Source organism: Aquila chrysaetos, chromosome 16, assembly GCF_900496995.4.
Source record: "Aquila chrysaetos chrysaetos chromosome 16, bAquChr1.4, whole genome shotgun sequence".
Classification (NCBI taxonomy): domain Eukaryota; kingdom Metazoa; phylum Chordata; class Aves; order Accipitriformes; family Accipitridae; genus Aquila; species Aquila chrysaetos.
In genome coordinates, this window is record NC_044019.1 from 28,281,708 (window position 1) to 28,294,855 (window position 13,148).

The 13,148-nt window shown below is 43.6% G+C and overlaps 3 protein-coding genes across 3 annotated transcripts; all 3 read right to left on the minus strand.

The window, feature by feature from the left end:
• LOC115351866 (olfactory receptor 4Q3-like) lies at window positions 1-927 on the minus strand. The gene has a single exon (XM_030039249.2). The coding sequence runs from the start codon at window positions 925-927 to the stop codon at window positions 1-3; it is 927 nt and encodes a 308-aa protein (XP_029895109.1).
• A 5,959-nt stretch (window positions 928-6,886) lies between these two features.
• LOC115351824 (olfactory receptor 4S2-like) lies at window positions 6,887-7,816 on the minus strand. The gene has a single exon (XM_030039150.2). The coding sequence runs from the start codon at window positions 7,814-7,816 to the stop codon at window positions 6,887-6,889; it is 930 nt and encodes a 309-aa protein (XP_029895010.2).
• A 3,809-nt stretch (window positions 7,817-11,625) lies between these two features.
• LOC115351614 (olfactory receptor 4S2-like) lies at window positions 11,626-12,576 on the minus strand. Its single transcript, XM_030038533.1, has one exon. The coding sequence runs from the start codon at window positions 12,559-12,561 to the stop codon at window positions 11,626-11,628; it is 936 nt and encodes a 311-aa protein (XP_029894393.1). The 5' UTR covers window positions 12,562-12,576.
• Window positions 12,577-13,148: the final 572 nt, after the last annotated feature.

The window sequence follows — 13,148 nt, forward strand, 5'->3', positions numbered from 1 at the left end:
TCAGAAGACTCTGCAGCGCTTCCACAATTTCCACATGGACGCCTTCACCTCGCTATTCCTCAGGGTATAGATGAGGGGGTTCATCACTGGGGAGAAGACGGTGTAGATCACAGAGATGTGCTTGTCGGAGGGGAAGGTAGAAAAGGGACGGAGGTAGATGAAGATGCAGGGTACGAAGAAGAGGGTGACGACCATCATGTGGGAGGCACAGGTGGAGAGGACCTTCCAGTGCCCCTCAGTGAAGTGGACCCTAACTGTGACCAGGATGAACATGTAAGATGTGACCAGCACCAGGAAGCAAACCAGGGATATTAAACCGCTGTTGGAAGCCATGAGCCACTCGGTGACGTAGATGTCTGTGCAGGCAAGCTGAATGACAGGAGGCACGTCACAGAAGTAGTTGTCGATCGTGTTAGGGCCACAGAAGGGGAGCTGGACTATGAGCAGCATCTGGACAGTGGAATGGATGAAGCCCCCTGCCCAGCAGGCAGACACCAGGACCCAGCACACTTGCTGGCTCATGATGGCTGTGTAACGCAGGGGCTTGCAGACGGCAGTGTAGCGGTCGTATGCCATCACAGTCAGGAGGAACATCTCTGATGCCCCAACAAAGTGCAGAAAAAACAGCTGGGCTATACAGTCTTCAAATGCGATGGTCTTCCTCTGGGAGAGCAGGTCCACCAGCATCCTGGGAGAGATGACAGAGGTGCAGCAGATGTCTATGAAGGACAAATTGCAGAGGAGAAGGTACATGGGTGAGGACAGCTTGGGGTCAGTCCTGACTGTCACAATGACGAGAAGGTTCCCCAGCAGAACCATGGCATAGGCCAGCAAGAAGAAGGTGAAGAAGAGGACTTGCAGCTCCCTTGTATCAGAAAGCCCCAGGAGGATGAATTCGGTCACCTGGGAGAAGTTTCCCAGTGCCATCGCTTCAGCTCAGGCTCCCATAGCACAGGTGTGGGGGTGAAGTCATGGGCTGACCGGGAAGAGAAGGGGATGTGCTACAGCTCCAAGGTTCATGGATGATGAGAAACGGATGCATTTACTGCTGTTCTGCCTGCTACAGAAAGCACAGTGTCACATCATAAATTATGGTGAGCAGTGTTTGCAAAGAGCACTGTCCGCTTCTCTTCTCCCGTCTTCCCACTCCCTTTCCAGGTTTCTGGCCCCTCCACACTGACCCTCACCCCTGAACTCACTCTGACCACTGTTTTTCTGCATTGTAGCTGGCGTGACAAAGTGTGTGCTCCCATTCTGACAGGGAACAATCACATCCTACCCTCACAAGACAAGAGCCATGAATGCTGAAAAAATGTTGTCCTTTTACCTGCTGGGAGTTTAAAGCACCACAATGGAAGCAAATACTTGCCATGCTCAAGCATCATGTCTATGATATATGGCTCAGCCATGAGCTGGTCCATGTTCTACTCCTAATTGCATTCCTCTAAATTGATGAAAGGGCTCTCCAGTTAGCTTGTCCACTCTGAAACTAGACATACATGCACAGAAACCAGGTCTGGGAGGTTCTTCACTGATATTCCTCTCCATTGAGCTAGCAGCTATTTAGTAGCTTCAGTGCTCTCTTAGGCCTGCTGTTAACAGAACATGCTCTCCTGAAGAAATTGTGTTTTCTACTAACATAGGAGAAGCTGCAAAATTCTGCACAGGTTTTCTACTCCTTTGTCACTCTTAGTAATTTTTAAAGTTCTTCAGTGGACAAATACACTCACTGTCTTGTGGAGATTAAAATGTGACCAGCAGAGGAATGCTCATTTTCATTTACAATCACACCAGGAAATTCTTTAGCTGCTCGTTTCTGCGTAGGAGTTTATAAGTCAGGAAGCAGGAGATTACTACTAAGAAAGCGGTGTCTGTTTTTCATATATGTCTCTTGCCTTTTGCTAATACCTGGGCACTTTCCTCAGGTCCTGCTCTATTCTCTACCACTTTCTGGTAGTTCTCAAAGACTGTTTTTCTTTCCCATCAAACAGGTTTGCTTCATACATAATTCGGAATATATGTCTGCAAATTACAGCACTAGTTTAGAAATGATCCCACTTTTTCCTCTCTGCCTCTCCCAAGAGCTCGGTAGTCTTCCAGAGCTAGCACAACTGCAGAGAGGGTCAACTGCCTATAGCGATCCCTGATGTTGTACTAGGCAGAGACCTGCAGAACAGGCATCACAGTTTGAGCACAACAGCTCTGGCTCCCTGTATAGTCAATAAAGAGGAATAAAGGCATGACTTGGTTTACCTTGTTTAGATCATTACACGACAGTGAGATGACTTATACCATAGAAGATAGTACAACTGTCCTTGAGTATAAATGGAGAGCAGATACCTGCCCCATGCTAGATGTCTACGATGCAATCAACATTAAATGAAGCTGACTTGACGGATTCAAATGACCGAAACATCACAGTAGTATTTAAATTTTTCTGTATATTTTTCAACAGATTACCAAGCTTTTCTCTCCGCCTTTCACATAAACACAACCACACACATGTGCTTTAACATGCCATGGCTGATATGAAGAACATAAGCAAAGGAGAGGAAAAAATGGTTACTACTGTACCCAGTTACTAAATGTTGATACAACATGAACTTTCAAGTCTGAACTCCACAGCATCTGTTGTCTGAAAACATTTTAAATCATTCACTCCAAATCTGTTTCAAGTTCTTCATCCAACAGGTCAGGCATTGTTCCACTCTTCTTCCTCCTGCTTGTAACTGCCATATCATTGCTCTTAAGTTTCTTGTTGCATAGAATTTTGTTTCAGGAGGTGTTCAAGCAATTTTTCTCTTCCTGACAGGTTACAGGCAAATTTTACTGTGATGGTATCTATGTTCCATTTTTCATCTATCATTCAGACAGAAAGATCCAATGAGGCAACACCTCCAAGGCTTTCTGAACTGACCTCTGTGTTTCCCGTATCTTTCTTCTCCCTAAAGTCGTCTCATCCCAGCACAACATATAAATACTCCTGTAACATACTGGGTACTAAACATAGGCAAAAGATAGTTTTCCGCTAGTAGAGTTGGACCTGTGAGAACTGTGTCATCACCAAACTCCAAGCAGCTACCCTAGGGCCTCATTAAACAGTTTTTGTGGCTGGGTCCCATGGTGTGCAAGAGCACACCAATTTGCTCAATGACCTTCTGTGCGTGGAGTCCCGAAGGTTGATGAAGAGAGGATCAGACACCACGCACTTCTAAGCACTCAGAAGCCCTTTGTATGAAAAAACAAGTCTCTAGTAATAAAAACATAAATGTAGCGTTCTACTACCAATCCCCACATTGAGAAAGTGTCAAGCACCGGGAAATGTTGCTTGAGATCAGAGAAGCTGCAGAGCTGGGACAGGTAGCATTGGTGGGAAACTGCAGTCACTCAGGGATAGACGGGATCAGTGCCTGATCTCAGGATAAGATATAAACTAAAATGAATGTTCATTCTGCAAGACAAAGGAAGGTCTGGGCAGACCAAAGATGTCAGTGGTGATATGCCACTGAGAACTATGGCTCAAGTTCAAATCCGCTTGAACTGATTGTTCTGCCTGTGGTCTTAATTGGTAAGAGATCCCCCTATCTTTATCTCAACCCACAAGCTTTTTTATCTCATTTTCTCCCCGTCCTGTTGCAGACAGTGAGAGAGGAGCTGGGTGGGCATCCAGCAGCTAGCCAAGGTAAACCCACCACATGGCATGAACTTTAAAGACAGTAAACTAGTCTGAAAGCATGCGATCTAGAAAAAGAAGAAATGTGATTACTGAATTTCATAGCCATTTCTCCTACACCTACAGGAGGTGAAAGGAATAGCCTCTTCCAGTGAGGAAGAACCTGGAAATCTAAAAAGGAAATGTTGGTGACTACACACCTGTTTTTACACCCTAACAGCAGGGTAGATAAACCCTTCCTCTTCTGTCAGTCACTGCTACCTCTTTCTCTTCTTATTCTGTCTGGAAATATGGAGAAATTATAAAAATTCTTTGTCCGAGTAGTGATGTTTTACTTCTAATTTTACTACCATCATAAAGTTACAAGGACTTATTGCTGTATTTCATCTCCATGTGTCACCAGTTACCTTGAAGCAAATGTGTGAGTTGTCAACTATTTTAAGGACATCCTGTTCCTCTGCTTCCTTTCCCAAAATATTAGTGCCAACAGAAGTTTTAGAAAATTCATGCCTTGACCACAGTCAGTCAATTTGCAGTAGAAGAGTATTGCCCAGAGTCATGAGATTCTACGTGCATTTCTATGTTTCTGTACTGGAAACGGCTGATGAAAATGTCAACCAAACAATAATGTTGTTATTAAGAAGATGAGGAAAGTTTTCTGTGTTTAACTAGGAAGTTGGTTGTATTTCAGCATGGAGAAATATTTAATTCTTGTATTTCCACTAAGATATCTATCCCTTAGACAATACCTGTGTATTAGTTCCAGAGTACTGGCCAAAACGTGAAATCTCATCCAGTATCTAAATAAAGCTATGAAAACTATCCTGATAATTCCACTGGACTGTGGATCAGTCAGTGTCTATGGTCTTTAACCATGCTTGGATTGCTGCCCTGACAGATTATAAAGGTCACCTACAACATAAACTCAAGGTCTTGGAAGGTGTTAGACAGCAGTATTCCTTTAAATTAAATTGATCCAAGCAAGAATAGCCATAATTTTAGGTTTATAGTACAGTTTTTTGGACCTGGGCATTGATTTGCATGTCTTACATTTGTTGTCACTGGACAGCTTAGATTATGAGTGTTTGAGGAACGAGGGGCAAGAGGGAGAACAAAACTGAAGTAGATAGCACATTCACCAGAAAGTACTAAATACATAAAAATGGGAACATTCAGACTCACCATTGTAGGAAAGCTTTTAGCTATTAGCCTGGTGAGCTTTTGAATCATGGTACTGACACTGAACTGTAATAATAGTCATTATTATTACTGGAAATTGCACTGGCAGGGGAAGGAGAGCAGATTCCCCTCCTGTTATCAGCATCAGCAGATGACCAAACTTGCACATAGTACCAGCATTTTAATAGCTAACTCATGGATTCAGCATATGACAATGTCATATTCGTAACAAAGCATTTACCACAAGCAGAAAGGGAACACCAGTGGTATGATTGCTACCAGCAGTAGGCAACAATCAATTTTGCAGACACCTTGGGCCACCATTTCCCAGCTGAATGGGCTGCAGAGTAGCTGCAGGTTGTCTGACTGAAAGGTCACACTCTAGCTAATAGGATGCTCTGCCTGGAAAATGTTTTTAATATTTACATATTGGTGTTTGTTTATTTGCTGGTGTTTCAGTACAATCTGCCATCTCTCCCTATCATGCAGAGACCTAATATAACCTCCTACTTCTCTCATAGTGCTATTTTACCAGGAAATTAGTCCCATCCGCCCAAAGGCTGCTGACTTTCTTCAGCAGCTTGCTCAGTTGTAGACACCTCATGTTAGCACATCAAAATATATTAGATAAAAGCTGCCAATGCTGTGCTGTACTGAAAGGTTTGCTTACTCTTGGAAGCTTGCTACCACCATCACTCTTTTGTGCAGAAATGTAAGGAGATGCTACTCTCCAAAGCTTTTAGGAGCTAGTAGGAAAGAACAACCTCTCAAAATACTTGGTTGTTTCTCCTAATGCCAAAGAAGCCTAGACAAATCATAGAATCATAGAATTATAGGATCATAGAATGGTTTGGCTTGGAAGGGACCTTAAAAATCATCTAGTTCCAAATCCCTGCCATGGGCAGGGATGCCTTCCACTAGACCAGGTTGCTCCAAGCCCCATCCAACCTGGCCTTGAACACTGCCAGGGATGGGGCAGCCACAACCTCTGTGGGCAACCTGTTCCAGTGCCTCACCACCCTCATAGTGAAGAATTTCTTCCTTACATCTAATCTAAATCTAGCCCCTTTCAGTTTCAAGCCATTACCCCATGTCCTATCACTACCTGCCCTTGCAAAAAGTCCCTCTCTGGCTTTCTTGTAGGCCCCCTTTAGGTACTGGAAGGCTGCTATAAGTTCTCCCTGGAACCTTCTCTTCTCCAGGCTCAACAACCCCAATCTCTCAGCCTGTCTTCATAAAGGAATGCTCCAGCCCTCTGATCATTTTTGTGGCCCTTCTCTGGACTCGCTCCAGCAGGTCCATGTCCTTCTTACGTTGGGGGGCCCCAGAGCTGGACGCAGTACTGCAGGTGGGGTCTCACCAGAGCTGAGTAGAGAGGGAGAATCACCTCACTCAACCTGCTGGCCATGCTGCTTTGGATGCAGCCCAGGATACAGTTGGCTTTCTGGGCTGCAAGCGCACATTTCTGGGTCATGTTGAGCTTCTCATCAACCAACACCCCCAAGTCCTTCTCCATGGGGCTGCTCTCAATCCATTCTCCATCCAGCCTGTATTTGTGCTTGGAATTGCCCCAACCAATGTGCAGGACCTTGCACTTGGCCTTGTTGAACTTCATGAGGTTCTTTCTTCTGGGCCCACCTCTCAAGCCTGTCAAGGTCCCTCTGGATGGAATCCCTTCCCTCCAGTGTGTTGACTGCACCACACAGCTTGGTGTCATCAGCAAATTTGCTGAGGGTGCACTCAATCTCACTGTCTATGTCACCAAGATACAGCTATGAGGTACCTGAAGGTACATCCCACAATACCACCCCCAATGCTCAGGTTTGGTAGCTGACAATAACCTCACGTCCTTTTAACTGACAGTTTCCAAAGACGACAAGTTACATAAAATCGTGAAGTTAGTGTCAGCCCTATGCTGAACAGCTGTGCTAAAAAACAGAGCAGCATTACCGGAAAGTCTCTCCTGAATGCTTGTCTTTCTCTCCCCATGGTTTCTCAAGCTCACATCATCTTACAAACATGCCCTGTGTTGTTTCATTTCTCACTCCTCTTCACTTTTCTGCTCCACAACTTTTTCATGGCATTTTTCACCTCTTCATTTCGGAGGGTGTAGATCAAGGGATTAAGCATAGGCGTGACAACAGTGTAGAACACAGAGACCATCTTGTCTGCTGAGAAGGTGGTGGAAGGGCGCATATAGATGAAAATGCATGGCCCAAAGAACAGAACTACAACAGTGATGTGGGAAGTACATGTATAGAGTGCTTTGAGACGCCCTTCGGAAGAGCGTGTCCTCAAAGAAACCAAGATAACAGCATAGGACACAACAAGAACAACAAAACAGCTCAGGGAAATCACACCACTATTGGCAGCCACACTGACACCAATGATGTAGGTGTCAGTGCAGGCCAGCTTCAGTAAAGGGTGAACATCACAGAAATAGTGGTCGATCTCATTGGGCCCACAAAACGGCAGCTGAATAGCCAACAGGGTCTGCACCACTGAGTGTACAAAGCCTCCCACCCAAGAAGCTGCCACCAGCCAGCCACAGACATGCTTGTTAACAGTACTTGTGTAATGAAGCGGCTTGCATATAGCAACGCAACGATCATAGGCCATCACTGTGAGAAGGAAGATCTCAGTGCACCCAAAGAAATGGCCTGCAAATAGTTGAGCTATGCAGCCCACAAAAGAGATGGTCTTCTTCTCAACAAGAAGGTCATAAATGAGTTTGGGAGCTGTGACAGTAGAGTAACTGATGTCTACAACAGACAAGTAGCTCAGGAAGAAGTACATGGGAGAGTTCAGCTGTTCACTTGTCTTTATAGTAATGACGATAAGCAGGTTTCCAACAATTATAGTGGCATAGAAGACTAAGAATAATGAGAAGCACACTTTCGCTACTGTCTTATCTTGTGTCAGTCCATGGAGGATGAACTCCGTCACATTGTTTTTGTTCTCCATAGACACCATGTAGGCAGGACCTGAAGCACAGAAAAGAGACACCAGCTATGGCATTAGACATGGGACATTATCAGTACACATACATACTGACCACTGGTATGTTAAATATTAAGCATATGTCCTTTGCTGTCGTTTTGGGACAGTTTCCATTTAAAGTCAATGCTTCCCTCAAGGAATAACAGGTGATATCCAAATCAGAATGTATTATTGACATCTATAATAACAAGCTCAGATTATTTATTTGAGGAGGGTGGTAGAAATAATACTCAAGATTCCTAGTTCTCACCTTTGCCTCTCTTAAAAAAGAAGACTAATTACCAGGTCCCCTCAAGACCCACTTTTACCCTATGTTAGTTTGGAAATAAAAGTTGACCGAAAGAGACAGTGCAGCTATAATTCAAGTCTCAACTTTTTGAACATGGCCTGAGGAAGGTCCTTGCGTAAGCAGTGATTGTACACTCCTCTTCAGTCCTCTAAAGGATTGCAACAGAACTACTCCTTATTATCTCTCTGACTGTGATAGACCTGAATAAGTTCAGTCACAGAAAGAGCTGGCCAGTGTTACAGTACATGAATGAACTAATCTGGAGCTAACTTGCATTAATGGTGCATTAGCAGGGGTTTGTATACCTCACCCAGGTCCTGGACTTAGTGTGGAACACCTCATAAATACACCTGTAGTGACACTGGGGTAATGAATGCACCACTGGTGACCCTCCTTTTCTCAGAAACACCCATGATTTCACCTTTGCGGCATTCCCATACAGTGCACAAGTATCACCAGTGTTCAATTTATTCATGAAGATAGAGGTGGCAAATGTGTAATAACCTTGTCTATGGTATCAGCAAGCCCCTTCGGGTCTGAATTCTACCTGACAATCACAGGACACTCAGTTCTTTCTCCTGAGCTCTCTGCCTCAACTCCTGGCTACTCCCCAACTCGGGCAGCAGAGGAAAGGCTCTTTAGTGTCTCCATCACTGTCTCCATGCCCCTCCACGAGCAGAGAGAAAGCACGGTGGGACAGACCGAAGTGTGTGTGTCATGACCATTGCTGCCTGACATGTACGGCTCAGATGATGTAAGGCTGAGCACATAGGCCGTGCTGTCATCGGCTCCTGAATCCTCTCTGTAACACTGACAGCATCCTTTTGACAGGTCTTTCTGGAAACGGCATATAACTGGGGAAAAAAGGCAAATAAGACAACAGCTGGAACAAAGGCTGAAAAATCTGTCATTGAATTTTTTCTAATTCACAAAATGGACCTCACAAAAGTCACTCACCAGAAATGCCTATTTTCAAAGTTAAGATTTCAGTCGTGCTTGAGCAAAACAAAGGAACAATATCAGAAAACTTACACAGTTCATATTTGCTAATCTCCAAGAGTTCACCTGCTATTGCTCCTCTCACCACTTTACATGGTTTCATCAGAACGTCTTAGCTGCAAGTTGCTGCTTAGATGTTGTGAAAGCAATCCATCTCTCTGCCAATTCTGAAACCTAGGGTGGCTGAAAAGAACAGCCCGACTCTCCATCTGCATTTCTCATTCTGCACAAAAACAACTTCCAAGAGCACCTACAAGAACAATTATCTCTCACAAGATGGGGAAACTGTAGCAGAAATATTTAAAGTAAATCACACAGCAGAAGCACAAGACTATCAGGAGTAATGAGATCCCAGAGGCATACGAAGTTTTGTCAGAAATCATCAGTAGACAAGGAGCTAAAAATTGTACTTTGGATAGCTATTAGGGTGGTCTCTGGAGAGTGATGCTGGTGTGGTCATCTAGACTGTTACGTTGCACATGGGTTTGCTTGCTTACTTGTTCGTTTGCTGGCTGGCTTTAGACAGCATTAGCTGTCCAGATAAATAGATTTTATTTACTATTGGACATGTATTTCTTCTGGAAGCATTTCTGGTTCAAATAAACATGACACCTGGCCATTCGCAAGATTTATATTTACCTTACCTTTGCAATCAAATATTCCTGAAGTAAAGATGTCTTTTACACAGGACATTTATACAAATTCTGCTTTCTGTCTTAAGCTAATATTTCTCATATGCATTCATATCTTATTAACTTGTTCTTACCATTGCATGTTGACAGCACAAAAAAGTATCACAACTGTGCTATAGACTGTTACCGACATCCGCTACACAATTTTGAAACAAGAAGTAAACCACAAAATTACCTCAAAAATTTAAAAAGGTTTGTGGTTAGTCCTCACTGCATACCAGGTATTTTTAGTGAGACAATGCAAAACACAGAAGCAACTCTTTAGCCCAAGTATTAAGTTCTTATAAGAATTCTCTCTGAAGTGTAGAGGAGCCTAATGTTGTTTTCAGTGACACCTTCCATAATCTATGATCGCATATTTGCCCAGCCACACCCAGAAGTGAGACCTCCAGAAAAAAACCCTGGTGTTCACCCCAAAAACATTCTTTTAAAATCTATTTTTAATATATATTTATATATATAATTTTGCATATATATATATATATATATATAAAGTTATAAGCCCTAGCTTGGGCTGGGAACACCTTGTAACCTTGAATCCTACTTAACTCATGTTAAGGTTTAACACAGGTGCAGGTGTTTATAGGGAATGTAAGTGAAGAAATAAAAGTGCTTCAGTTACTTTTGGATGGCACCAAGCAGGTCTTTTCCTTCATCGCCTAGCTGATTTGATGGTTTTCTGCTGGCAAGGTAGGGGTTAGGGTCTCTTATCTCACTGTAGCTCCTCAGTTAAAGACCCCGAGCTGCTATAGCTTATCACCCTGTGACAGCTTTGACTGGCACTGAACTGGTTTGGTCTTTCATCCTCATGTTTCTTCTCTTTCCTCCTGCAATAGTAGGTGTACCAGCTGTTCCCATGGAAAACACGCTTCTTCCCTTGTGTGGGTGTGTAAATGTGCTCTGTTGGGCTAGGAGTTGTCTTGCATACAGGAATAGTTCCTAAACTTTTTTTTTTTTTCCGTTGACACATGAAATTGTGCCTCCAAATGCCGCCTTTGGTGACTACTCCATTTTTTACAGTCAGCAAGGTGTCATTCATTAGATCTATGATTCTGTGTTAGTCTCAACATCAAAATAAAAAACCTGAGTCAGAGCTGAAGGATAGAGAGGATGGTTGGAAGGATAGCATCAGTGACAGGTGAAGTAGAATTATAGAACAGTTTGTGTTGGAGGGAACCTTTGAAGGTCATCTAGTCCAAACGCCCCTGCCACAGGCAGGGACATCTTTCACTAGATCAGGTTGCTCAAAGCCCCATCCAACCTGACTTTGAACACTGCAGAAAGGATTTGTTGCACTGGCAGGGGAAGGAGAGAAGCTTCCCCTCCTGTTACCTGCATCAGCAAATGACCCAGCTAGCACCTAATATCAGGTTTTTAATTGCTAACCCATAGATTCAAGATACCACAATGTGGTTCTCATAAAAAGGCATTTACTGCAAGCAGAGAGGGGCCTCTCTTTCCAGCAGCAGGTGACCATAGTCCTCTCTTTCCCAGCTGAATGGATTACAGAGCAGATGGAGTTCATCTGAAAGTTTATACCTGAGTAATAGGAAGCTCTACCCGGACAACATTTTCAGTATTTTTGATAGAATTTATTTAAACATTGGTGTTTCTTGTCACAGAGTTCACAATGTCTTTCAAATCAGAAGATGAACCTTCAGTGTCTTCCTAATTACAACAGGAGCTAACAGCAAGCTTTTCTATGAAAGGCAGTTCTTGGGGAATTTTCACAAAAGAAATTATAGTGATAGATGCTTGATTTTCTCCAGTCCTTTGGAAATGTTACCACAGTTCTACACCTTTCCTTTTTCATTTCCCAATTTTCTACTCCACAGTTTTCTCATGGCACTCTTCACCTCCTCATTTCTTAGCGTGTAGATGAGTGGGTTCAGCATGGGCGTGATGACAGTATAAAACACTGCCACGCTCTTGTCCTCCGACAGATTGCTGGACGGACGTATGTAGGTGAACGTGCACGGCCCGAAGAACAGAATCACCACAGTGATGTGGGACCCACAGGTGGAGAGGGCCTTGTGCCGCCCTTCGGATGTTTGACTTTTCAAGGAAACCAGGATGACAACATAGGACGTGACCAGGATGAAGAAACAGCTCAGAGCTATCATTCCGCTGTTGGCAACAACAATGATGCCCACAGGATAGGTGTTGGTACAGGCCAGTTGTAGCAGGGGATGGACATCACAGAAGTAGTGGTCAATTGTGTTAGGGCCACAGAAGGGCAGCTGAGTGGTGAGAAGAGTCTGCACTATGGAGTGCAGAAAGCCTCCTACCCACGAGCCGATCACCAACCGGCCACACGCACGCCTGGTCATGAGGGTGGTGTAGTGGAGAGGTCTGCAGATGGCAATATAGCGATCATACGCCATCACCGTGAGGATGAAGATCTCTGTGCAGCCAAAGAAATGTACCCCAAACAGCTGTGCTATGCAACCCACAAAGGAGATGGTTTTATTTTCAACAAGGAAGTCGGCAATCATTTTGGGAGCTGTGACGGAAGAGTAACAGATATCTACAAAGGACAGGTAGCAGAGGAAGAAATACATGGGGGAGTTCAGACGTTGACTGCTAATTACAGTGACAATAATGAGCAGATTTCCTGCCACAATAACTATATAGAAGAACAGAAACATCACAAAACATGTTTTCTGCACCCCTTGATCCTCTGAGAGGCCCAGAAGAATGAATTCTTTCACACTGCTTGCATTCTCCATGTTGATCAGTTGGGCAGCAATATGCAATGTACAGCCTAGGCACATGGAAAAATAAAGACAGACAAATAATTCATCAGGTTTTTTCATTATTAAAAATGAATTCTTTATCAGAAGTGCATACACACTAAGAAATATATAGGATTAGTATTATGAAGTGGGTTTTTTGTTGTTTATTTTTTCTTCCCCCCCATGTGTTTAATTCTCCTTGCATGAGACTTCAACCATACCTGTTACCACATTGAGACAGGGGCATTCTGTGATATGTTCCTCTGTCCTGGTCCTCCAGGATTTTGAAGGACTGGACCTGTGGCTGGTGTGCTAAGGACAAGGCTAGAGTGTTCACCTCCAGCACTACAGGGGCCACAGATGTTTAAAAGCATGTTTGCCCTCAGTGTAGACCAAGTCCATGATAACAATCTTTGTAAAAACAGTGCCTTTAAGAACACCTAGAAGTATTCCTTGGAATGCCAATTTATTTTATAAGTAAAAATTATCTTTGAATTGTCCAGAGAGGAAATGAAACCACCCACAGAGAAAAGAATCTCTTGCGTATATACATTTTGAAACAAATTCTCAGCTTCATCGGC

Excerpts from the sequence above, each read along its gene's own strand:
- LOC115351614 (XM_030038533.1), bottom strand. The coding sequence starts at position 12,561 with ATGGAGAATGCAAGCAGTGTGAAAGAATTCATTCTTCTGGGCCTCTCA.
- LOC115351824 (XM_030039150.2), bottom strand. The coding sequence starts at position 7,816 with ATGGAGAACAAAAACAATGTGACGGAGTTCATCCTCCATGGACTGACA.
- LOC115351866 (XM_030039249.2), bottom strand. The coding sequence starts at position 927 with ATGGCACTGGGAAACTTCTCCCAGGTGACCGAATTCATCCTCCTGGGG.